Source organism: Sphaeramia orbicularis, chromosome 20, assembly GCF_902148855.1.
Source record: "Sphaeramia orbicularis chromosome 20, fSphaOr1.1, whole genome shotgun sequence".
Taxonomy (NCBI): Eukaryota; Metazoa; Chordata; class Actinopteri; order Kurtiformes; family Apogonidae; genus Sphaeramia; species Sphaeramia orbicularis.
In genome coordinates this window covers 2,443,575-2,470,094 of record NC_043976.1, presented here as the reverse complement: position 1 = coordinate 2,470,094, position 26,520 = coordinate 2,443,575, and the positions used below count along the sequence as shown (strand labels likewise).

General features: G+C 39.8%; 1 protein-coding gene across 1 annotated transcript in view; it reads right to left on the bottom strand.

Annotated features, from left to right (window-relative positions):
• Nucleotides 1–13,424: 13,424 nt before the first annotated feature.
• c1ql3a (complement component 1, q subcomponent-like 3a) overlaps nucleotides 13,425–26,520 on the bottom strand; it is a 17,700-nt gene continuing 4,604 nt past the window's right edge. The window contains exon 2 of the mRNA XM_030123675.1: nucleotides 13,425–13,716. Within this exon, the coding sequence (XP_029979535.1) occupies nucleotides 13,537–13,716 (180 nt within the window). The 3' untranslated portion in view covers nucleotides 13,425–13,536. The remainder of the gene's footprint in view (nucleotides 13,717–26,520) is intronic.

Genomic DNA, 26,520 nt, shown 5'->3' with positions numbered 1-26,520 from the left:
AACGCAATAGTTTTTGCATTGGGATCTGCATTCGGGATCGGACAGGTGGGTCAGGTCTGACACACCTGGACCTGCAGACCTGTGCCCTGTGCATGTGCAGTTCAGATGACCGTAACTCTGTCATTATTTGTCCGATCAGAAAAATTCCAACAGTTTCTGAAACCTGAGACTCTGTGCTTTATGGACATTCTCGGGTCAGTGCGAAAATTTCACGGGCACCTGTCCTAGAAGACGCAAAATAAGCCATTCGGTGACTGGGGACGCACACAGCAGAGCGGATTCATGGAGCAGAGAACCGGAGCGCATAACGGAGTGGATAACGGATTAGATCTAGTTTTGGAAAATGTAGAACAGACGGACATCCCAAGTCCCATGACCCCCCTGGAGGTTTACAGATAGATTTGTGACCGAAGGAGCGACTGATGGAGCAACATGTGAAGAAGAAAGGTAAAGTTCACCCAGTTCCATTTAGTGGATTTTCTCCATGACTGAAGCACTGTCTGCTTTTATCTGTGGAGTTTGTACTTGTTTCACTTTAGTACATGTGTAAACTGACGATTATACTGCATGGTGGTTTTATAGAATAAAGTACGAACCGTGTAGAGTATGTGTTAGTTTGGAGTATGTTGGACTTTCTGTGCGTAAAAGTGCGCATGACGCTCTCCAAAATAAGAGCACATACACTGATGTTCGGTGACTTTTTTTCTTCAATAGTACAATTTGACCTTGTTTTGTTTGTCTGATACATTGTTCTACGTGTGTTATTTTTCCATGTGTCCACCGGTAGTTACATTCAAGGATGAAGAGAGAGAAGTCACGGTGATGAACAAAGGCTCTGGTGATGAGAGCAGAGACTGAAGACTGTCCACACACAGATGAAGGACGGAGGAAGAGCCTGATGATGATGAGTTCAAAGACCACAGACATTCAACACATCCACAGGAGGACTGACTTTTACCACAGACAGTGAACACATCCACAGGAGGACTGACTTTTACCACAGACAGTGAACACATCCACAGGAGGACTGACCTCAGGTGTACACAGACTATTTTCCATGTTCAGACTGGGCCATAGGAGCACTGCCTGGATCAGAGCTGTGAACTGACACAACTGTTTCTGCAGAACCACGAACATGAAGGAACTCTGCAGACACAGAACGGACAAATGCCCTGTGTGTGTGTGTGTGTGTGTGTGTGTGTGTGTGTGTGTGTGTGTGTGGGGGGGGGGTTCTGTGTTTTTCTGCTAAAACTAAAAAAAAAAAAAAAAACTAATTCTGTTTTTGTGTTTTTTGTCATTTTAAATTGTTATTACAGTATTAAAACAAATAGTGATTGCAATATTGAACGTTCGAAGTGGTCTGCAAAAATTGACAAAACGACTCAAAGCATATTTTCCGACCTTTTTATGATCAAAATAAGAAAACCAGTCCAGGTGGACCATCTGAGGCTCAGGAGTGTAAAGGATTTTAATACAATGCGCACATCCTCCTTCTCATGCGCAGATCATTCACACTTGGCGCACATACATCTGTATCCATGAAGCTGCACACAGACGTGAAGCCGGGCAAATAGGAATTTAATTCAAAAACCGTTGGAATTTTTCCGATCGGACTAATAATGAAAGAGTTACGGTCATACTACACAGGACAGGGGGGCGTGTCAGACCTGGCACGGTCGGACCCGAACTGGATTACAACGTATTATGTACGGACCTCAATCAAAAGAGAGCATATATGATTGCGTTATAACGCAAAAGTATTGCGTTATAACGCAATACTTTTGCGTTATATCGCAATAGTTTTTGCGTTATAACGCAATAATTTTTATTTTTTGCATGTCCCCTCCCGGGCTCCGTATACGAGATACTGTTTTCTGAAAAAACAAAAACAAAAACAAAAACTGGGCTCTGTTTGTCTGTGTCAGTGGGACAGTGGTCCCTGGTCCAACAGGAGCTCCTTCTATCTGTGCTGCTGCTGAAAATCTCTCGGGGGAGCGTGAAGTTGTTTCTATTCTCGTAACCGGTTCCGATTACAGATCATGGAACTAGTTTCGTTTACAGAACTCAGAACCAAGCTGTGCTCCGACCTCCAAGCCCCGCTTCGTGCACGATCAAGCCCTCCAAGCGCACCGGCGCTCAGAGCCTGTAGCCCGGCCTCCTGGAGGGCACGACCGCGGTGATGGGAGTCGGCATTAATGAAGTCAAATAAAATGACATTCACCAGCATTAAAGAAAATAGAAACAGCAGAACAGTGCAAATGTGGATTCATTTATTTGTCGGACCTGATGGAAAGCATTACTCAGAACTAGATCCATGGAGGAGCGGCTTGGTGTCCCAGTTCACACCCCCCCAGAAAGCTTTCCACCTGGACCTGATGGAATGCTACCGGGGGGTGAACCGGTACACCAAGCCGCTCCTCCATGGATCTAGTTCTGACCCTCCACACCGGTGCAGTTGGGGGGCTTGATCCGTGCGCAAAGCGGGGCTTGGTGGTCGGAGCACAGCTTGGTTCTGAGTTCTGTAAACGAAACTAGTTCCATGATCTGTAATCGGAACCGGTTACGAGAACAGAAAAAACTTCACGCACCCCTGAAGGCTTTTCAGCGGCACAGGCAGAAGGAGCTCCTGCCTGGACCAGGACCACTGTCCCACTGACACAGACAAACAGAGCTAATTTCATTTTTTCCAGAAAACAGTATCTCATAAATTCAGAAAAACAGCGCCGATTTTTTAAAAACTTATTTTTTCTCATAATTACGATAATTATCTCATTAATTCAGAAAAACAGAGCCGAATTTAATTTTTTGTGTGAATGCAATAGGCTTCCGTATAGAGCAGTGTGAAAACTGACAAAAAATACTAAATTAACAAAAACATTTTAGTTCCGTTTCCATATTTAACCCAATTTGAACTCAAAACAGCCTGGCCCAGTAGAATAATAACATAACAACTTATATGTAATTACTCTAAATTTTCTCTTTGTTCTAGTACAAAAAAAAAAAACAAAAAACAAATGGACACATTTAGACACACATGTAAACATTCACACAAAAGATCATTTATATCAGAGCAGAATAAACCTGTAATATTGGACAGAATCACCTCCAGTATGATTTTATTCATACTTTCATATGGTAGAACAACTCTTCCAGGTAGTTCTTTTCAGTTCAACTGAACTTTTTTTTTTAAGTTTCATCTCTCATCCAAGAGACTTCTTCTGAGACCAATTTAATATGCGTATTAATCTCCAGGTGTTAGCTTTGGCCCCATTAGCTTTAGCCACATTAGCTTTTTTTGTGCTGTTCATGAACACACATGTAACTGTTTGGAATAAATAGGACTAACTGTAGCTGTTCTACTTAAACACTCACTATTCTCATGAAAACTGTCCGTATCTACAGGTTCAAACATGGACTTCCTCTGTTTTGGAAACATTCATTCAAACTTTTCGCGGTTAGCTTGTAGCCTCTATCTAGTTGGCTAATGCTGTAGGTAGCGATTCACTGCGCCTGCGCATTGTGAAGTCTTCTTCTCGTGTTAGCTTGACGACACGTTACGTTGGTGCGGTGCTGCCATCCACTGGTTATTATTTGTCACGTTTTAAGAATTTCTTGTTTCTTTATAACATGTTGCAAATAGTTTGAGTTGGTTTTGAATCTACAGTCTCTGTGTTTGTGGTGAGTTCTGTACCAGTTTCAGACCACTGAGCTATCTGTCAATGAAAACTAAGCACAGGAAAGTTATATTCTGTTCCCTTTTAGTGCATTTTTTATATTTAATGTTTTCAGATTTTAATGTTAGCATTTATCTGTTTGCTTTTATTGTGGTTGTAAAACAAATAGAAGACAGAAAATATCCTGTGTGATAAAATAATAATAATAATAATAATAATAATAATAATAATAATAATAATAATAATAATAATAATAAATCATATTCATAAGAAGATGAGATTTTACGCTGTGATGTAACTCTTATTTTATTGGAATAGCAGAAAATGTTAGTGTCTGTTTTAACTTAATTAAAGACCCACCTGTTAAAGCTGAGCAGATGGAAGTTATATTCTGTTCCTTTTTATCACATTATTTTACATTTAAGATTTTAATGTTATCATTTATCTATTTATTTGCATTCGTTGTTGTAAAACAAATGGAAGGCAGAAAATGTCCTGTGTGATAACAACAACAACAACAACAACAACAACAACAACAACAACAACAACAACAACAACAACACAAGAGAAAAGAATAATAAGAATCACATTTATAAGAAGATGAGATTTTGCTACATGATGTAACTCTTATTTTATAGAAATAACAGATAATGTTATTGTGTCTGTTTTAATTTAATTACAGACCCACCTGTTCTCAGATGCATTTGCATAGAGTTCTTATTCAGAAATTCAGATCTGCACTGTTTCCTTTAAGCTTAAAGTTTGTATGTTTTTTTTTTCCATGCCTGTATTTTTTTTTTCTTTCATGTATTTATTTTTGCTTCCCCTGCACCCTGCTGTAATGCTTTTAATGTTTTATGTAAAGCACTTTGAATTGTATTGTACTGAAATGTGCTACTGAAATAAACCTGCACAAATTGAAAAGTTCGCCCTCTGGTGGACATCCTGATAAACGACAATAATCTTTGATGAAAGCTTTGTTCCAAGTTTTCTCTGAATATGAAGATGGTGATGATAATGATTTAAGATCCTGATAAGATACAGCACATGAGGAGGAGTCTGAGAATACTGTTGCACAACTCCACAGGAAGTGGAAATCTGCATCATTAATGTTCTAAACACTTTGTCCAGTTACTTTAAAAACATCTGAACACCAGCTCAGACAGTGTTACTTCATTTATGTTTTATTTATGTGACAGAATGCATCACATTCAGGGCCTCTATATAAAACAGAAAACTCAAATTTGTAGTATTTATACAATTAAATGATTATAATCAGATTCTAAACTAATATGATGTGGACATGCAAACAAGAGGAGAGTTCAACAGGAAGTAGAAGACAGAACTTTAGTGTTGGACTGACAGACAGACAGACAGACAGAGTGGACAGACAGACAGACAGACAGACAGACAGACAGACAGACAGACAGAGTGGACAGAGTGGACAGGTGGAGTGGACAGACAGAGTGGACAGGCAGAGGTCAGCGTCTGTGTCTGTGCAGGAGTGGAGGCTGATGAGCGTCTGTCACCGAACCCTGGGACAGGACAGCTTCCACACAGACTCTGTTCTGTCCAAAACAAACGGACTCCTGGGACTGTGTCGCTACAGCAGCTGATTTAACCCTGACACACCCAAAAGCAACAACAGGTTCCAAATACTTCAGTACTTTTAACCACTCATCCCATTAATACAGTCAAATCATTCAGATAAAATGCAGTTTGTCAGTTTTTCAGCAGTGTCAGGTGTGTTTTTGGATGCATCCATAGTGTCTGTGGTGAATACGAAAACACCGTCATCTTCTGCCACACTGATTCACCAGTAAAACCACGGAGTTGGATCAATGACAGTGGATGGAGACAGTTGTTTTTATGTAGAATTAATGATACATTTTGCTGAAAAAGTCGTGTTTCTTTCAAATTATTCTATTGTGATATAATAACCTTTGAATTTAATCTGAGCTTTTATTATATAGATATTTTTACATTACATTTTACATTAGAATATTATAGCGTAAGCTAATTATTATTATTATGTATACATACACACACACACACACATATATACGTGTGTGTGTATACATAATAATAATAGTACACACACATATACATTTCTATACATATTGTATCATAAGATACTTATTATTATTATTATTATTATTATTATTATTATTATTATTATTATTATTATTATTATTGTTATTATTATTATTACTAGTACTTGCAACTTGTTTCTGCCAGTACTTCCCAATGTGGAATCATGTTTTTTTTCCCCACTACTGTTATTTTTTACAGTTTTTTCATAATTATTTTATTGTATTGTTTTTTTCTTGTGTGTATATTTGGTGTTTGTGCTGCTTTTGGATCCTCATTTTCCTGAAGACTCTGCCAAGGGATCAGTAAAATTCTATCTAATGTAATCTATTCTGATTTGATGTAATCTAATCTAATCTAATCTGATTTGATCTAATCTAATTTAATCTAATCTGATTTGATCTATTTTGATCTAATCTAATCTAATCTAATCTAATCTAATGTGAACAGGTGTGCACACAAATAGAAACCAGGCACTACTTCTGTCTGTTTAATGAAGACATAGTTGAGGTAACATGACAGAACAGTCCAACATACGCTCCACACATCTGCTACTGGATCTACAGAACAGGAAGGATGTCTTTCATGCAAATACATCAGTGAAGGTAGAACTTCAGACAATATTTAGAGACACTCAGTGATTACCATACCATGAGTATTTGAATTCAGTCCATTTAAGGTCATCCAACATTCTGTACACAGACAAAAGTAAACACTTCATATCATTATAAAGTATATATTATCATTTATTATTATCATAATTATTATCATTATTACAGTAGATGTTATTTACAAAGGTTTCCAGTAATAGTACTCCACATTTGTCGACCATCTTTAATGTACATAATACTGTACACTGATACGGTTTTAATCTCCACGTCTGCATAGAGCTGAAACTCCACATTGCATTACCCCACATGAAGAATTCATTATTCAAATAATTAAACTGGTGTTTCAAGGGTTAAAATCATGATAATGACTGAATGTTTGGTAGTTTTGAGCAGTGCTGAAGTTGTTTAAAGGATTTAAGAAAAAAAAGTGTAATTTAAAAAAAAAAGTATAGCATTTATAGCAGTTTTCTGTGTGTGTACATTTTTGCCACAAAGGTGTCCAGAGGGTGAAAAATGCATCATGGGAGTAAAAAAGATAAAAAAAGACACTGCATTTCATACAGTTAACTATAAAGAAAAGTTCATGCCACGAGCTGCAACAACAGCCAAAATGAAAAAAATAAATGAATAAAAAAAATCACTGAATCAAAAAAGAAGTTGAGAAAAATGCAGAAACATTTCCCGAGGATTGAATCAGGGTTAAACCGTCCAAACCTCCTGATCCTGATTCTGTCTGAGAAGAGCTCAGCATTTGTGTTCCAAATAAAACAGGCCGATTCTTTTTCTCCTTCTTCTGTTTCTTTAAGGCTGAAATTACAACATGTTCATTGATGACCACGAAAAAATGAAGAACTGAATTTTACACCAATTACTGACATGGATTGATAGAGTTAGTGGATCAACAGGAATTAAACCGTTTAGATCAGTCGATGGTTCTGGTCGATGGCGTTTGGGCGTCACTGTGGTGAGACTAGGCTCTGAGATGTATGCTCTGAGCTGATAATGAATGAAACATATTCCTAAAGGCTGTGATCGAACAACACTCAAAATGAAAGTGTAATTAACCCTTTAACCCCTGACGTGTCTGTGGTGAGTGTTCTGAACGTATGATTTATTTTAAATATTCAGCAAAATGTTTAATATTTGCATAAATTTCCAATCATGTTGACAGAATAGACCTTGTTCTTTCCATAGACATCTGAGCATGCTCAGTTCACCCCCTGCTGCCTGTGGAATGGGGCAGAGTCCTGCACCGGGGGGTCAGGGTACCAGTGGGTAACCTGCAAAAACATGTAGGCATGAGTAAAAAAAAAAAAAAAAAAAAAAATAATAATAATAATAATAATAATTTTGCAAAATGGGGAAATGGTGGGTAGTGGACAAGGAAGTGAAAAAATAAAAGAAGATTCATGGATGAAAATAATTGTCAGGACATTTAATGATGATGATCTAAGTTCACTGTGGCTGGTCCACAGCCGGTTTGGTTTATTGTGTCACAAAAAATGAATGATATTTCATGTTTTGAATTACATCATATTATTTTTTATATGGATAATTGGGCCTCATCTGTTTCAGATATCATTAACCTAATTTTATTGTTGGGTAAATATCATGTCCACTGTGTGAAATGGAGAAATAACAAGCCCTCCTTTTCTGGATTTACAAATGAATCTAACATGTTTGTCTTGTCCCTAAGAACATTAGAAAAACAAAACTGCGATGAAAATAAGCCAGAACACTGCTCGTTTATTATTTTAATTGAAAGAATCTTCTCTGTTGCATCTCTGCTCCTATACCTTCATTTAAATGCCTCATTATTTGCACTCTATTGTATTTGAATGTATTTTTGCTCTTGCCTTAGATTATGTTTTGCATTTTATTTTCCTTATGTTCATTTTTATTACTGTATTATTATCCTTGTTGAGAGTTTGTACTTTTCCCTAGTTCAATAAAAAAAAAAAAAGAAAAAGAAAAAAAGGGAGCTTCACCTCTGTTTACATCCGGCTACTGACGTCACTGAGCAGCACCAATCAGCTTTTGACACTGACATCATAGACACGCCCCCCGACGCCATCTTAGTGGGTCAGCGAACAACACACACTGTTTATCAATGGAGAAGAAAGGAAATATAATAACGGAGAGGAAAAAGAAGAACGAACGGACACTGTATCAAGAGAAACTTAGCAAAGACGCCATGGATCAGTACTCTGCTAATATGACCTCTGTAAACAGCATCTATGAGTGGAACCGCGAAAAACCACGTGTAAAGCCGACGCAGAACTGCTGCGTCTGTGGACACTGGGTGGATGGGTGGGTCTGGACCTGGACTAAACTGGTTCAAGACAGACTTAGAGAACAGGAAGTACTTTGTGTCATTAGGGAACTTTACATCTGAACAGACAAGAATTACATGTGGGGTTCCCCAAGGCTCCATCCTGGGTCCTCTTCTGCTTAACATCTACATGCTCCCACTGGCGCAGGTTATAAAGAACAACAATATTAGTTACCATAGCTACACAGATGACACTCAGATCTATGTCACAATGTCACCTGGAGACCAAGGCCCTGGACAGGATCTGGGTAAATGCACTGAGGAGATTAATGACTGGATGGACCACAACGTTCTTCAGCTGAACAAAAACATAACTGAGGTAACTGTCTTTGGAGCCAAAGGGAAATGACGGTAGGTCACCACAGAGCTTCAGTCTATAGACCTGAAAACCACCAACCAGAGCTTCAGTCTATAGACCTGAAAACCACCAACCAGAGCTTCAGTCTATAGACCTGAAAACCACCAACCAGAGCTTCAGTCTACAGACCTGAAAACCACCAACCAGAGTTTCAGTCTATAGACCTGAAAACCACCAACCAGAGCTTCAGTCTACAGACCTGAAAACCACCAACCAGAGCTTCAGTCTATAGACCTGAAAACCACCAACCAGAGCTTCAGTCTATAGACCTGAAAACCACCAACCAGAGCTTCAGTCTACAGACCTGAAAACCACCAACCAGAGCTTCAGTCTATAGACCTGAAAACCACCAACCAGAGCTTCAGTCTACAGACCTGAAAACCACCAACCAGAGCTTCAGTCTACAGACCTGAAAACCACCAACCAGACCAGACATCTGGGTGTAGTGATGGACTCAGACCTAAATTTTGAAAAACACATCAAGGCAGTCACAAAATCAGCCTACTATCACCTTAAGAACATCTGAAGGATCACAGATCTGATGTCCCAGCAGGACCTGGAAAAACTAGTCCATGCGTTCATCTTCAGTCGGCTTGATTATTGGAACAGTGTGTTTACAGGTCGACCGAAAAAATCCATTAGACAACTGCAGCTCATCCAGAACTCTGCTGCTAGAGTCCTCACTAAGACCAGAAAAGTGGACCACATTAGTCCAACTCTGAGCTCCTCCCACTGGACCACATTAGTCCAACTCTGAGCTCCTCCCACTGGACCACATTAGTCCAACTCTGAGCTCCTCCCACTGGACCACATTAGTCCAACTCTGAGCTCCTCCCACTGGCTGCCTGTCCGTCAGAGGATAGACTTTACAGTTCTGTTGATGGTCTATGAAGTTCTGAATGGTTTAGGACCAAAATACATCAGTGACCTCCTGACCCAGTAAGAACCCCCCAGACCCCTCAGATCATCTGGATCCGGTCCTCCTGACCCAGTAAGAACCCCCCAGACCCCTCAGATCATCTGGATCCGGTCTGTTGTCAGTTCCCAGTCAGACCCAGACCTGCAGAAGCTGCGTTCAGCTTCTCTGCTCCTCATGTCTGGAACAAACTCCAGAAAACCTCAGATCAGCTGAAACACTGGTTTATTTAAACCCAGGTTCCAGACCCGCCTGTTCTCAGCTGCATTTGAACAGAGTTTAGATTCTTTTAAGATTAAAGTTTTTATCTGTTTTATCTATTTATCTGATTTTGTTTCTTGTTGTTTTTCTCATGCCTGTACTTTTTATTGCTTCTGCTGTAATACTTTTAATGTTTTATGTAAAGCACTTTGAACTGTCCTGTGCATGAAACCTGCCTTGCTTTTCCTTCCTGTTCAAAAGTTTAAAAATGACTAATGTCTTGAGGCTCACGGACACTTCTCCAGTGTCTGGTGCAGGATCTTTACTCATTTGAACCAGAGAATTGTACGAACACAGTGGTCACAGCTGAGGTAAGAAAAGCCAGTCAGTGTAGGAGCTGTAAAGGCTGTTCACACTAAAGCAGGAAGTGGATGTTCACATGGAAAAATAGGATCCAAAAATAACAAGTCAGCCTCGATGCTACATGATTTTATTGCTATTGTTTATGCGTTTTGACCTGTGATGCAAAATTTGGTAAATACTTGGTGTAACCCTGTTGGATGTTTTTCTGTTTTTACAACTAGTCCAGCTTTGGAACTGCTGCTGCATCCTTTCATGCAGTAAAACGACCCCATTTCTCACACAGGAACTAATCCCTAACTCTCATCTGATCTCTGACGCACAGCTTTGTTTATCTCTTTAGTCTTTACCCTCCAAAATGGCGACGACTACCCAGAATGCACTAGTTTTTTGCCAGTGTCAGGTGTCAAAGACCGATTCTAGTATTGATGGCGTGTGTTAAAGCCAAAAATAAAGCCTTACAAGTGAGTGAATGTGTCGACAATGTGTTTAATCCCAGGTCGGGTCTGGTTGTGGGTCTAATGTACCCGGGTACGGGTGGGTGCAGGTTTTGGAAAAGTGGACCCGTGCAGGACTCTGGAATGGGGGGTAAAACACAGAGCAGTGAGTGGGACCGACTCACTATAAAAACAGACGGCTTGGGCTTTGTTTTACACCGTTTTCCTTGTGTTTTTTTTGTTTTTTCCTGTTGTTTCCAGTGCTGTGGTGATTTTCCTTTATTTTATTTTTACTGTTTTTACTGAGTTTTGACTGGGACTGAATTCAAATCCTTGTTGCTTATTTTGTTTAATTTTTTTTTCTTCCAAATTTTAGTCAATTTTTCTTCATGTTATTTATTATTTTGTAAATATTTTATTCATTTTTGTGTTTAGTCTCTTATTTAGTTGATTTTTCTACATTTTGTTTTTATTTATTATTTTTTCTTCAATTTTGTTCAGTTTGTGGCTTATTTTGTTCATGTTACTTATTATTTGGTTGGTTAATTAATAATTTTTGTTCATTTTATTGATCACTTTAGCTGGTTTTTTTTTTCATTTTGTATCTGCTTTATGGAGTTCAACAGGTATCAAAAAGCAGCTGGACTGATTTAGAAAAAACAGCCCAAAACTAAACCTACTGGGACCAAATTCAAATCCTTGTTGGTGTTCCATGTGTTCCAGTTCACAGTTGATGTTCAACATCTTAAATCTCTTACTGATGTCCATTCTAGTGCCTTTAGTCCAAACCTGTCCAACTTCAGTTCCTCTCTTTGTTTTTCTCTGTTCTTCCACCTGTTTTGACCCTAAAACACAGTCAAACAAAAGCACTGAAGGAACACAAGCACAAACTGACAGCAGCTTTAATGAACCTGAAACAGACGCAGATTCACAGCAGAACCTTTACCTGGAATCAGAAACCTGATTCTTTATTTATGGTTTTATGTCTAATCTAATCCCATCACCTGTTTCCAACAAACCTGCTGAGAGTGACATCTGACAGAAAAGTCTTATTTGTACTGTATGTTATATTCTGTTAACTTTTCAGTAATTAGGGTAATTATGGAGGCTGTTTGTGATCTTAATTAAGTAATTCCAAATCAGTAGTCCAGTGCAAATAGGGCTTGGAGCAGTGTTTTTCAACCTTGGGGTTGGGAGCCCATGTGGGGTCACCTGAAATTTCTAGTAATTGATAAAAAACAAAACAAACTAACAAAAAAAATCTACTAATAAAAAATCTGTGTTGAGTTGGCAGAGACAATCCCAGTCCACATCAGACAAACTGAGTGTGAAACTGCAGCACTGTGGTTCTGTTTCTGTGTCACATGTTCACTGTGGTCAGTTTCAGATGCTGCAGCTCTTTCATAATTCATAGTTCCAGTTCTTGTTTGTTCAGTATTAATTGTCCTCCTTGTAAATCACAGCTGGACTGACTGGACAGATCCTGACCTTTGTGCAGTAATCTACACCTGGATTTACTGCCTCTGTCCACAATAATAGACATTATACAGACTAAATGTCCACAATAATAGACATTATACAGACTAAATGTCCACAATAATAGACATTATACAGACTAAATGTCCACAATAATAGACATTATACAGACTAAATGTCCACAATAATAGACATTATACAGACTAAATGTCCTCTAACATTAACCTGGATTTGAAACATAGTATTGAAAACTATTACAGGATCAAAAACAAATGAATTTTTAGCAAAAACATGTCTCCGTTTTGAATGTCTGGGGTCGACAGAAATGTGTGATGTTAAAATGGGGTCAGGAGTAAAAAAAGGTTTGAGCCAGTGGCCTAGAGACTGCTAACAACAAATAAAAAAACACTTGCTCACATGTTCAAAATGTAGCCATTATTTAATGATATTTAACTAAAAATAATCATCATAATTTCCTTAATGACTCTTTTCTGTGAATAAAATAATAATGTTTGCATTATGATCCTGTGTGACATGAATCTCCTGTCAGTATTTTATATTGCACTTGTTTCTTTTTTTATTCACATTATCACATGTAATTTAAATCAGACTGGTCTTACTTATTTAATGTGCTCTTGATATAAATAGTTAATTGCATAAACATGAATGAAGTTAATAAGTTTGACACTTTGCCGTTTTATGTCCTTTAACACATTTTTTCTTGCATTTCAACCCTTTATCCATTCAGTGTTTAGGGGACATTATATCGATTCATTTCTTGCAGCGTTCCCCTAACAAGCGTAAACATAACAATAAGTGTAACACAACTCTTAACCCTCACATGTAATCGTTCAAGGAACATGGATTTAATTCCCATAGTGACTGTAAACAATATATGTCCTTATAACATAAGAAATCCACCCCTCCTTAAATGAGTTGGACCTTCAGTTAATTTCATTCCCAGACGCTCAGATCCAAACACACATCCACTGATCATGACCAACACATGTTTTGAACGACCCAAGTCTCTGCCTCGTATCGCTTTAAGGACGATCTGCCGAGGCGCTTCAGAGTGCTTAACTAGTCGGCATAGATGATGAACCCCGAAAAAGTGCTGTACTTGTTGTTGTTTCCTCCATGAGCTTTGCCTCCGTCTAGTTTAATGTAGACCTCGTCTCCTGGTTCCAGATGCAGAACGGCGCTGTTACTGGCATAGTCGTAGTTCTGGTCCGCATCCTGGGCTATGGCGCTGGCCCGGACCTGCACAAACACACACATGCAAATGTACAGGCATGAAGCATCCAAAACAACAACAACAACAACAACAAAGGGTGTCCCAGATGGACCGCCCACTACAGTTTGATTCATAACTTTTGAACCAGTTTAACACAAATATTCCACAGAATTGTAAAGGTCTAAATGCATCTGAAACAGACTCAAAGGACAACATTTAGTTTAAATATTTTTAAATGAAAAATATCTAAAACTACTGCGTCACAGATGGACAAAAACATTTACGGCTATTTTTTTTTCCAGAATTCCAAAGTTCTCCAAAGTGAAGTTCCTGACATTTTCCTCCTCAAATGTAATCAGTGTAAACCTTAAACCCTCATTTTACAACCCAGTAATTAGAGGACAAAAACCTAAATAGAAAGAGTTTAGACAAATGTCAGTGTCACAGATGGACAACAAAAGTAAATATCAAATTAAACAGTTTTATTTCAATTATCAGTGTCATAAACATTTATTTACTATACTAGCAGCATTGTACCCGTGGTGCCACTGTACGACAGCATGTTCAGTAGAACCTGTCTGCCACCACTGTCCATTTGTAAACTACCATTTACTCCTGCATTGTGCAGGTGATAATTAGAGCCAACATGTGAGGCCTGAAGGGAAGAGCATGTCTGTGTTTGGTCTGTGCAGTGGGATTCCATTCATCCAGCGGTAGTGAACTGCAGCCTGCACGTTAGCATCGTCTGCTAACAGTAGAAATGTCCTGGACGGCAGCAGAACCACCAGTGTTGGACAAATAACTTGTAAAAGAGAAATTAGTTATAGTTACTAATTACTTTTAAAAAAAAAGTAACTGAATTAGAAACGGAATTACTCCTTCATAAATGCAATTAGTTACCCAGGAAGGTAATTATTGTGTTAGTTTTTTTTTAAAAACCTTCAAATATGTAAAAGGAAACTGTTTTTGGAGCGTGTGTCACAGCCCGTTGCATAGAGTAGAACAGCAGACAGGGACTGAAGACCAGGACTGTGGGGAGGATGGGGTCCACCAGGGCCCAGCTGGGGTCCACCAGGGCCAGGCTGGGGTCCACCAGGGCCAGGCTGGGGTCCACCAGGGCCAGGCTGGGGTCCACCAGGGCCCGGCTGGGGTCCACCAGGGCCAGGCTGGGGTCCACCAGGGCCAGGCTGGGGTCCACCAGGGCCCGGCTGGGGTCCACCAGGGCCGGTCTTTTCCAGCTCATCAGTGCAGATGTGCATTTACAGACGCAGATGCTCCTCCAGTTAATCCACATCTGCACTGTTTTCAGTCGCTCCTCCTGATCCAGTCAGACTGGCACTGAGAACTCCTCCCCTAAATAATCTGAAAACTCCTCCCCTAAATTAGCTGGGCCCGTTGCTGCGTTCAGGTGCCTGTGTTGTGCTGGGACAACTCAAACTCGTAGATGTCATCGTCATCAGTTGTTCAGGTGAAGGGGGCGTGGTCAACTCAGACTCATGGACACACAGGTGAGGCATGAAGGCATTGTGGGTAATCTGAATATGAGAACGACTCGCAAACTAACGGCTCGCAATGAATCGGTTGTTATCGTTCACTTAAAAGAGCCGTTCAAAAGTGTCGACTCGTCCATGAACGTCACATCTGCCGTGCCTGGCTGAACGAGCCAGGACGGATAAAATCGGCCCGAATACCTGACAACATTTGGATACGGACATGAAAATTGTGCCTAGTAGATAGTCAGGTAATGTTTGTATTCATTTGGTGAGCATGGCGGTGATGGGGCCTGTGAAGGCTGAGGAAAAGCCGTACAAACGGCCTCCTGTGCTGCAACATCAGGACATGAGACACTGGACACACGTCGGACACAGACTGTCCATCAATGGTTTTTCTTAACCAGGGGGCAGGGCCGCTGCGCCCTCATACTTTTGGCTAGCGCCCCCTTACCAAAATTCTGATTTTTTTTTTTTTTTTGATTGGTTGCTTTTAGGGGTGAAATGATTCCTCAAGTAATTTGAGTACCTCGATTACAAAAATGATTGAGGAATTTTCTCTGCCTTGAAGAATCGTTTATTTAATTGTAAAGCTCAAAGCACGGCATTTCACACAGACTATTTAATGTGTCACAACGCGCTTACGATACTCACACAAACGAAGACGACGGAGGACGTGGAAGTGTTCGAATGAAGCAGTGGGAAGATGGAAGAGGAGAGTGAATACAGCAGTGATGACGAAAGACAAGAAAAAAAACACAATAAAAAGACAGAAAATGTCAGAAGTGTGGAAGCCTTTCAGACTGAACAGCAGTGTCATGTATGTGTTGTAACACAGCCCTTCCACACAACAGCACATCTGTGATGGAGCATCTGCTCGTAGACCCCAGAATGGAGCGCAGGAGCCCAGATCAAACAGAATTAACGCAGCGCAAATCCAAGAGATTAACGTTAATGCAGCTTACTAACGTAACGTTAGCCCTGCGGAGGGCTAGGTTTGTGTTCATTATGGAACTGTCCAGTGTGTGGAGAGTTTAGTACGACTGTGACAAACACAGATCTGCATCCATGCACCCCTGGTTTGAACGGTTAATTTCCCAAAAGCACGGACGAAATGGTGCACGGCTGGGTGAAAGCTTTCTCTGACCTCGTCACTGTTGAATTTTGGCAAAATCCGACTACTTTTTATTAAAATGAAGCGGCGGGGGAGGGGTGGGGTTATAGGTTCTGAGACAGACAGATAAGGTGGGGGGGGCATTGCCTTAAATTCTCCTGAATATACTGTAACAGAAATGTGTCAAACTGTTCATACATGGACTCGTTCACAGTTCCGTTCTAATGTTCTTGCCTCTTTTCTGCCACAACACATTCCTGTTGTGCTTAAATTGTAAATTCTGAAACTTACAGCTGCCAAAGTTCAGTTGCACGTCAAAAAGACAATGTTTATGCCTTTTTTAAAAATGTATTAATGCCTTATATTTTTGATACTTACAAGAAATACTAAGTTGAAAGTAATTAAATTTTATTTATTTTTATTTGTATTTGCAGTTGCCTCTCTGAAAATGTTTCTAGTCAAGAAAATACATTTTGTTGCGTCTGCACCATATGAATGTAACAAATAAAACGGTTTATTATCAAAAAATAAATAAAAAGGAAACCATTTGGTCCTTCATTATTTAGTGAAATACCTTATTTCCTCTTGTGTATTTATGATTGCTCTTTAACCAAGCAAAAATAAGTTTTATCCGATTACTCGATTAATCGAAGGAATTTTCTTTAGAATACTCAAATACTAAAATATTTAACAGCTGCAACCATTGTTGCTTTAAAAAATTGCAGGAGGGCCACTAGAGTTCCAATATCCCTCTCAGATAGCCTCAGAATGTTCCATTTTTACCTCAGTTTTTCAAAAGGGGAAACCCCCCTCTGCTTGGTTGCTTCGCTCCCTCGCCTACCTGTGCTCCCTCTGACTAATTTTTTCTAGGAAAACCCCTGGTCCATTATAGTACGATTTACAACATACAAATAAAATTAACATTATATTCAAATGTATTTTGCATAGATATATGCATTTATTAATTTTAAACGCTTTGTGTTTAGAATATGACATAAATAATATAATAGTCAAATATCCATGTATTTGGAATAAATGTCATTTATTTATAGAGTTTATAAAATGAACCCAGAATGACAGCACTAAACTGGTTCACTGTACAAACATTCACTCTCACAAAACTGCTCACACTTATTTCAAAATACATTTTCCTAAAAATAACAGTAATTACCTACTCAGAAATATCAGTTTGGTGTAGATTATTGTCATTTAATTTTTTTTTTACAAGTTGTTCACCTTCCCTTGACTTCGCCCCAAAGTCCTGCGAAGGAAAACACCAATATTCAGGACAAATGACAGGTGGAAAAGCCCCACCCCCACCAGCCCCTGGTGACGACCACATACCGCCCAATTTAACCCTTAAAAACCCAAACAGTCACTGGTGACCTAAACCATCTGCTGATCTAAACTGTTTAATTCCTGTTGATCCACTAATCCTATCAATACATGACAATAATTGGTGTGAAATACAGTTCTTCAACAAAAATAATAAGCAAGAACAAAATAAGCCACAAATTGAACAAAACTGAAGACAAATAATAAACCCATGGAGTTGGATGAGTGATAATGGATGGACACACTGGGTTTATGTTCAGTTAATGACAGACTGAACTGAAAAAGACACTGTTTATTCAGTTTGATCTGTTTCTGATAGAAGAACCATCAACTGTAATCTGAGCTTTCATGAACATCTACATGATCAGTGCATAAAATATAGGATATACGGGATTTACACTGAAAAGACACAAAATACAGAGGATAATATTATAATAAAGGATGATAAAACTCTAAAGAAAGGTTAAATAGAGAGAAAAACTCTTTTGGGAACTGACACAAAAATAACATCGGGTCTTTATGGGTTAATGTCAAGAGGACCAGTAAAATAATAGCATAATGACCTATAAATAATGAATACTCCATATTTGTCTATGTTTTATTGCAAAAAAAGTCACATTTAATTATGAAAATGTTTCCATAAGTGCAGTTTTAGATGACATTTACTAACAGGCAGAATACTGTTAAAATTTTGGAATTCAGAAGTAAAATGTGTTGGACATCTGTAACTGTTTAACTGGGGGGTTACAACCCGCTCCTTTTTGAATGGTTTACTTTCTTTTTTATAGAATTCTTTTGCTGTTTGATTTTATTGCAAATATTCAAAATAAATAAGACAAAATAAATAAACAAACAATGTTCTAAATATTTGTGTTGTAAAATTACAAAAATGAAACAATAACATCTAAGTAAAAAAAACAACAATAAAAAAAAAAACAAAACAAAACAATCAGACATCAACTTCCCAAACATGAATAGTGCACCAGGTCAGGTCCTAAAACCAGCTCAGAGACACGACTGCGGACGGGGCTCGTCTGTTAGACAGCCCCCACTTTGAAATGACCTGACCCTGAACCACCAAACCGAAGGAAAGACCACCAAACACACCAAAAACGATTAGAACCACATTTAATTTTAAATGATGAAAATCAGAAATAATGCTTTAAATGAACAGAAGGTGTGTGTGGTTCATCTGTGTCCCCAGTGTGAAAGGAAACTGAAGAACCAAAGCTAATGACCGCACCAAGCTTCAAACAGGTTTGGGTTTTTCATTACAGTTTAGTTTGATTTAGTTTTGACTTTTTTTTTCTCTAATTCAGGTTGTTTTAATTCTTAATTTTTAGAGCAGGTTTGCTAGTTTCTATTAGTTTAGTTTTTATCTAAATGCTTAGTTTTAGTTTAGTTTTTTCACGTCTTTTATCAGGGGTGGGAATCTTTTACTATCTCACGATTCGATTCCATTTGATTCAGTTCTGATTTTTGGGGCTTCGATTCGATTCAAAATTGATTTTCAATTCAAAATCATTTTCTTCCTACTGTTTGTGCTTCAGTCTACAGGTGTGTACAGGATCCTCCTGATCTACCCCAGTCTGATTTAAAGACAGAAGGACACATGCACACATTCAAATGTCTGTTTCACATGTATTCTGTTGTAAACATGTCCATATTTGGCAGGAGTTTGCTGAGCCTCATCAGTGTGTGTTGGTTTTCCTCTGGTGTCCGACTCTGCACCGTGTCCTTAAACTGTGGCTGAAGCAGCTGACACACTGAGTTCAGCAAATACTGGTGGATGGGACACGTGTTTATTGCATTTGGCGTGCTATACGTACACATTTTCATCCTTTCACATGTTGTTTAAGCCGTTTGATGGCGTGTCCATGCACTAGCCGCTAATCGCTAACCGCTAACCCCATAGCTAACCCTCCCTCCTCCATCAGTTTGCTCTTTGTTCTGGTACTTTTATGGCACATGCATATGTTCCAGAGGCGGCTGTGTGATGACGTCAGGACGTCCCAGGTACAAAAGGGAGGCAGACTGCCGGCAGATTTGTTTTATTTTGTAAAATCGATTTTGGGACACTTTAAATCAATTCTGAATCATAGTAAATGAGAACCACGATTTTTATATGACTCGATTTTTTGGCACACCCCTATCTTTTCTCTTCATCACCGTCGTATTCACATAAATCCCAGACAGGACTCTGCTGCTTCCTCCCAGTTTTAGTCTGGATGTTTCCAGGTAGAGTTCGGACCAGAAGACCACTGGAAACCACAGGTGACCAGACATGATGGACTGTGAAGAGTCTCCAGCTGAAATTACTCAAATGAAATAAATCGATTTCACAACTTGACAAAGACAAAAACGAAGGGAATTTTATCCATAATTTTTACACATTTTAGTTAGTTATTGTTTTTTCTTTTAATTACAGTTTTTATTTATTTCAGTTAATGAAAATGTTTTTTCAATTCTAGTTTTCATCATTTCGATAATCACCTTGGACCGTACCTGTCCAGGTGAGAAACAACTGAGAAGAACAGAGGAAAAGTGGGTCCAGATGAGCAGGAGGACGGAGGCCGACAGCCCCCCAGGGTTTAAAGACACCCCCGGTAAAGACTGAACACACAACCTAGAGCTACAGCAACTAGATACGCAACAGGAAAATGAAAGTGGATTAACCCGCAAACACCCAGTTCACCTTTTGTCTCAGTTCCCAAATGATTTTTTTTTGTATTTAACTTTTCTTAAACCTTTTATCACTATTTATTACAATATTATCGGTATTTTTTTACTGCTTATCATGTATTTTCCTAGATTCAATTTCCTAGATTTAATTTAGATGTTTGTGAAATTTAAAGGTTATTATATCAAAATAGAGGAAACTGAAGAAAAGCTGACTTTTTCTGCAAAGATATCAGTAACTGAATAATAAATAATAAAACATCCCACGGATTATGAAGTACTAATATACTGGAAGAAAACCGTTAAACAATGACCGATACAGGAAAGTCTGCTCAGACTGAAGTTACAGCCAAATACAGAAAAGGGGCTGATGTCCTAAAAGTACAAGAACATTTCCTAGAAAAAGAATAAAATATGAAAGAAAGACGAAGAAGTGAGAGTGTGTCACCGTATCCCACTGTACAGTCTAAACCAGTGGTTCTGAACTGGTCTGGGTTCTGGACCCACTATCACCCCTCAAAGACCAGACCAGATCCACATTAATGACAGTTCAACTTATCAAATGTATTTAATAAACAGATATTGTGTTTTGAACCTGAGATAATCCAGACTATGATGGTCTGAAAACACAGACCAGTTTAATGATAAACCAAACTGACCAGCAGGTGGAGACCATACATATTTAACACTAAATTAAGTCCATTTGAACCAAAACTAAAAATGAACTCAGTTAAATTCAAAGTTCATTCAGTCACTGACTGTAGAATTAAACCCACTGAGGTTTGAGTCCAAAGGAGGAAAAACCAGATCTGATGGAGTCGGTGTCAGACCTGAGTTTAAACGTCAGATGAGTTTAAACTGTTGGTTGTTTTTCAGGAGCCAGGACATGGACGGCCTCGCTGCTTTAACTGACAGGCTTCATATGACAGGTGAAAACTCAGGAGCAGTGATGTGACCAGTTCATCTCACTATGAGTAGGATTCATCTTAATCTGAACGATTGACTGACAAATTAAAAAAGTGAAGCTGTGTAGACAACAGGATGTTTTTTTGTTATTATCAGTTAGAGCTGCACGATTTTGGCCAAAAATCAAATCAAATTTTATTTATATAGCGCCAAATCATAACAAAAGTTATGTCATGACACACAAACACACAAAAATAAAATCCCAATTTTTTTTTTTCCTCTGAAAACTTGATTTTCGATTTCAATATTTGGGTAAAACTACAAAAGACAGCAGAAGTCAGCCTCATGTCGTTTTCATGAGCAGCCCGCAATGCAAGGCACCGCTCCTACCCCAAATCTGTGATGGTATCAGTGATGGACCACAGAAGTTCTACCAGCGGGGGTCAGTCATGTGTGTGTGTGGACCACATCAGATGAGTGATGAGTGAGCCCCATGCACTTCTATCTGAACAGGAGGATCTGGGCAGAAATCTGTGGCGTACGTTGGTACCACTACTGCAGCACGCACACACTTAAGGTCTGGGGTCATTACACGGACTGTCAAAGACCGCTGTCACAGATAGGAGGAGGAGCCTACAGTGGCCTGGAGGAGGAGCCTACGGTGGCCTGGAGGAGGAGCCTACGGTGGCCTGGAGGAGGAGTCTACGGTGGCCTGGAGGAGGAGCCTACGGTGGCCTGGAGGAGGAGTCTACGGTGGCCTGGAGGAGGAGCCTACGGTGGCCTGGAGGAGGAGTCTACGGTGGCCTGGAGGAGGAGTCTACGGTGGCCTGGAGGAGGAGTCTACGGTGGCCTGGAGGAGGAGTCTACGGTGGCCTGGAGGAGGAGTCTACAGTAGCCTGGAGGAGGAGCCTACAGTAGCCTGGAGGAGGAGCCTACGGTGGCCTGGAGGAGGAGTCTACAGTAGCCTGGAGGAGGAGCCTACAGTGACCTGGAGGAGGAGTCTACAGTAGCCTGGAGGAGGAGCCTACAGTGGCCTGGAGGAGGAGTCTACGGTGGCCTGGAGGAGGAGTCTACGGTGGCCTGGAGGAGGAGTCTACAGTAGCCTGGAGGAGGAGCCTACAGTAGCCTGGAGGAGGAGCCTACGGTGGCCTGGAGGAGGAGCCTACGGTGGCCTGGAGGAGGAGTCTACAGTAGCCTGGAGGAGGAGCCTACAGTGACCTGGAGGAGGAGTCTACAGTAGCCTGGAGGAGGAGCCTACAGTGGCCTGGAGGAGGAGTCTACGGTGGCCTGGAGGAGGAGTCTACAGTAGCCTGGAGGAGGAGCCTACGGTGGCCTGGAGGAGGAGCCTATGGAGGCCTGGAGGAGGAGCCTACGGTGACCTGGAGGAGGAGCCTATGATGACCTGGAGGAGGAGCCTATGATGACCTGGAGGAGGAGCCTACGGTATCAGGCAGGTGTGCGGCTCATAAGTGCACAGCCCGGAGACACAAGAGAGATGAAGTCAATTTGAGGATTTCCCTTTTTTAAAATCTTAAAAAATTTATTTAAAAAGTGAATTAAAAAATTTGATTGTGATTTAAAATTGATAAATCATGCAGCCCTATTATCAGTCCCACTGTACGTCTGTTTAAAACACCACCTGTTTTAGTGTCATAGACATGCATTAAAACTAATGTTTGATAGCAATAATAATAATAATAATAATAATAATAATAATAATAATAATAATAATAATAATAATAATAATATGGCATCAAGATGGCACCACACGGTTGGATGGGCTACATGCAGTCCATTCTTAAACATTGTGTTTTTCGCCTCTTTTCGCCTTTTGTCCCAAAATCTGGTACACCATTATCGAGATTAGAAATACGCGGAGATGGTGCTGACAAGCCAATGTTTTTTGAAGACGAGGATTGTGATCGGCGTGCCCTCTTAAGATGACATGCTCCAATCAAACTGAGAAAGCAGTTCCACCCGCTCACCTTTGTGGCGTGGCTCTTTCTCTTATTCACAGCCGGATCCTTACTGCTCCGGTTCTCCCGATCTCGCTCTAATCAATGGGAGGATTCTCAAGGAAAAGCCACTACTTTGTACCTTAACTACTTTGGCCCGGGTCACTTCTCCGTATATTGTGCGCTCCAGCGCTTTACGACTCACTGCATTACACGAACCAGATTGAAGTCCGGTTTTAATACGGACAATACACCTGCTGCCGTGCGCTTGGTCTTTCTGCTCTAGCTGGTGATATACAACTGAACCCGGGGCCACTGTCGCCACCTCCTGATGATCGACCTGCAGTGAGAGACCCCAGACCAGTATGTGTGGAGCCGCACAACACTGGAGGCGAGGCATCTGGGACGCAGACTGTGCACAACATCCAACAATGTGCTGTTCAGCAGCTTAACTGTACAGCTCTGAGTGACGAGTACTGTACTCCTGGTATCAAAGCCACGGACTGTCAACAACAACACACAAGGTGTCCAGCCACGCCCCCTCTGAATGCCTACTACGCGCAGAATGCTCCGCCCACCAACCGGCCGGATTGCAGTCATGGCTCTACTCCGTGCTCCCCAAGGACCATCCATCCTGTTCCACGGATCTCTGCTGCAAGGAGTGACATCCCAGCGGACGGTGGAACATCAAGTGGGTGTATAGGAGCAAACGTGAAGATCGAGAAGAGCGAACTGCTTCAGGGCGATGGCCACCATGGCATCAGCAAAAAGCAAAGGAAGACACTTAATAAAACCGCCCATAAGGCATTTTCTCTTGAAGCAGTCAATAAGCAAAAGCAACACCTTTTTTTCCAAACTGTTAACCATACTAGAGTAGTTTGGGATCCAGCACTCAAGCCAAAAGGTATTTTTGGAGGCCATGTGAACAAAAGAAGTCTTCCACCAAAGTGTGATGAAATAAGAACACTGCCTGTTGGCTCCAACTTGGACTTCCTATGCATAAGTGAAACATGGCTACATAATAATATCTCTACAACTATGTTCGATGTGCCAGGCTATAAGTGCTTCAGAAAAGACAGGGCCGCTGATAGGTGGGGGGGGGGGGGGGTGATGGTTTACATTAAAGGCACTTTTAACATATATGAACTACCTATATGTGACAGTCTGTCCATTGAATACCTTGCCATTAATGTTTGTCTTTCCCCACGTATGAATTTTAATATCACTGTTGTGTCCAATGCTCCTTCGCCCTGTTCCACCATATTTTCTAATGATCTTGAGGTACTGTTTAAAAGCTTTAAAGTAAATAGTGAGGTGGTAGTCCTTGGAGATTTTAATGTTAATTGGATGGATAGTCGGTGTAGAAAAAAACTTTAAGATCTAACTTTGAAATTTGACTTCCATCAGTTAATCAATGAACCCACCCGGCTAACAAACACTACTCAAAAATTGATTGATTTATTATTCTCTAATAAACCTGACCGGATAACAAAATGTTATAATTTAATCTGTGGTTTGGCAGACCACAATATGATATTGGTCATTAGAAAATTGAATCAAAAATGCTTTGCAAAGTGCCAGATGAAAAAGAATGGAATAAAATTGGAAATCCCATGTAAAGACAAACAAAAATTAGAGTCAGAGTTGTCAAAAGAAAATTGGGATGAGGTCTTGAGAAACAAGGAAATAAATGACTGTTGCAATGTATTTACATCTAATATCCAAAAGGTAGTTGACAAATATTTAAAACAGCGTAAAATAAGACGGAAAAGGAACCAGCTTCCGTGGATTACTGATAATATTAAACTACTAATGAAGAAAAAGGACTATGCACTTAAAAGTTTTCTGAAGACTAAAAGTGACACGGACATGTTGACTTTCAAAAGTCTGAGAAATCAAGTGGTGAAGGAAATGCGTTAATCTAAAGCCAATTACTATATAAAAGCTCTGTCTGATGCCCGAGGAAAGGGAAAAACCATGTGGAAACAGTTGCATTGCCTAATACAGGGTGTCCCATAAGTCTCCATACATAGGAAAAATAAAGGTTTCTTGACATAAACCATTTTTATTTCTATAATATGCTCTATATGACTGCCATTTTGTCAGGAACACATTTCAATGCGTGTCTGCTGAAGAACTATAAAGAAGAAATATAAAGAAATACATGTTAGAACCATATAAGTATGGAATGTATTATGTCTCCTATGTATGGAGACTTATGGGACACCCTGTAAATCCCAACACAAGCTCTGATTTTAGATATGAGCTCACAGTGTCAGGAAAATCCATTCCTGACCCTGAACAGGTGGCCTCTGTATTCAATGATTTTTTTAATTTCATCCGCTAAAGACCTGGCATCACAGCTTGCACCGAGCAGAACCAATTCCAAAATTATGACTTCAACTAATGACTCTGACCTATTTGACACTATTGAGGTTAACAAAGCCACTGTCTTAAAAGCAATAAGTGATCTGAACAACTCAACTGCTCAGGATATGTATAATTTGGATGCTGCTTTTTAAAAAAAAATACAGTCATATCATGGTGGATCCTCTCACCCATGTTATTAACAGGTCTATCAGAGCAGGTCAGTTTCCTGAAGCCTGGAAAAAAGCTCTTGTTAAACCAATTTTTAAATCAGGGAACACACAAGAAGTGGCCAATTATCGACCTATAAGCCTCCTGCCTGTCATGTCTAAAGTTCTAGAAAAAATCATTACAGAACAACTTTTACAATATCTGGAAAGCAAAAATCTTTTGCATCCCTTACAATTCAGCTTTAGACGTAATTATTCAACTGAAACAGCTATTTGTCTGCTTCTAGAGCAAGTTCAACAATCACTTGACAAAGGCAATATTATTGGAGCTGTGTTCCTTGATTTAAAAAAAGCTTTTGACACTGTTAACCATGACCTGTTAATATCAAAACTTTCATCTTTTCATTTCTCCAAACGGTCAGTGTCCTGGTTCCAGTCAGATCTGCAGAATGGTGAACAATGTGTTGTCATCAATAATTGTAAATCCTCTTTCCAGGAAATTCAAACAGGAATTCCTCAAGGTACCATCCTGGGTCCAATTGTCTTTACTTTGTATATCAGTAATCTTCCTGAGGTTTGCCCAGAAGTCCATTTGCAGATGTATGCTGATGACACCGTTGTTCATGTTTCTGGGAAAGACTCTATGGTAGTCAATGAAAAACTGAAGCAGAGTCTCAATAAGGTCTCCTCTGGGTCCAGGACTCCTGTGTCACCCTTAATACAAAGAAAACTAAGTGCATGTGTTTCTCCATCACAAAAGCTTCAAATGCAGCTCTGCAGGTCCACATGAATGGGCAGAGCATTGAACAGGTGT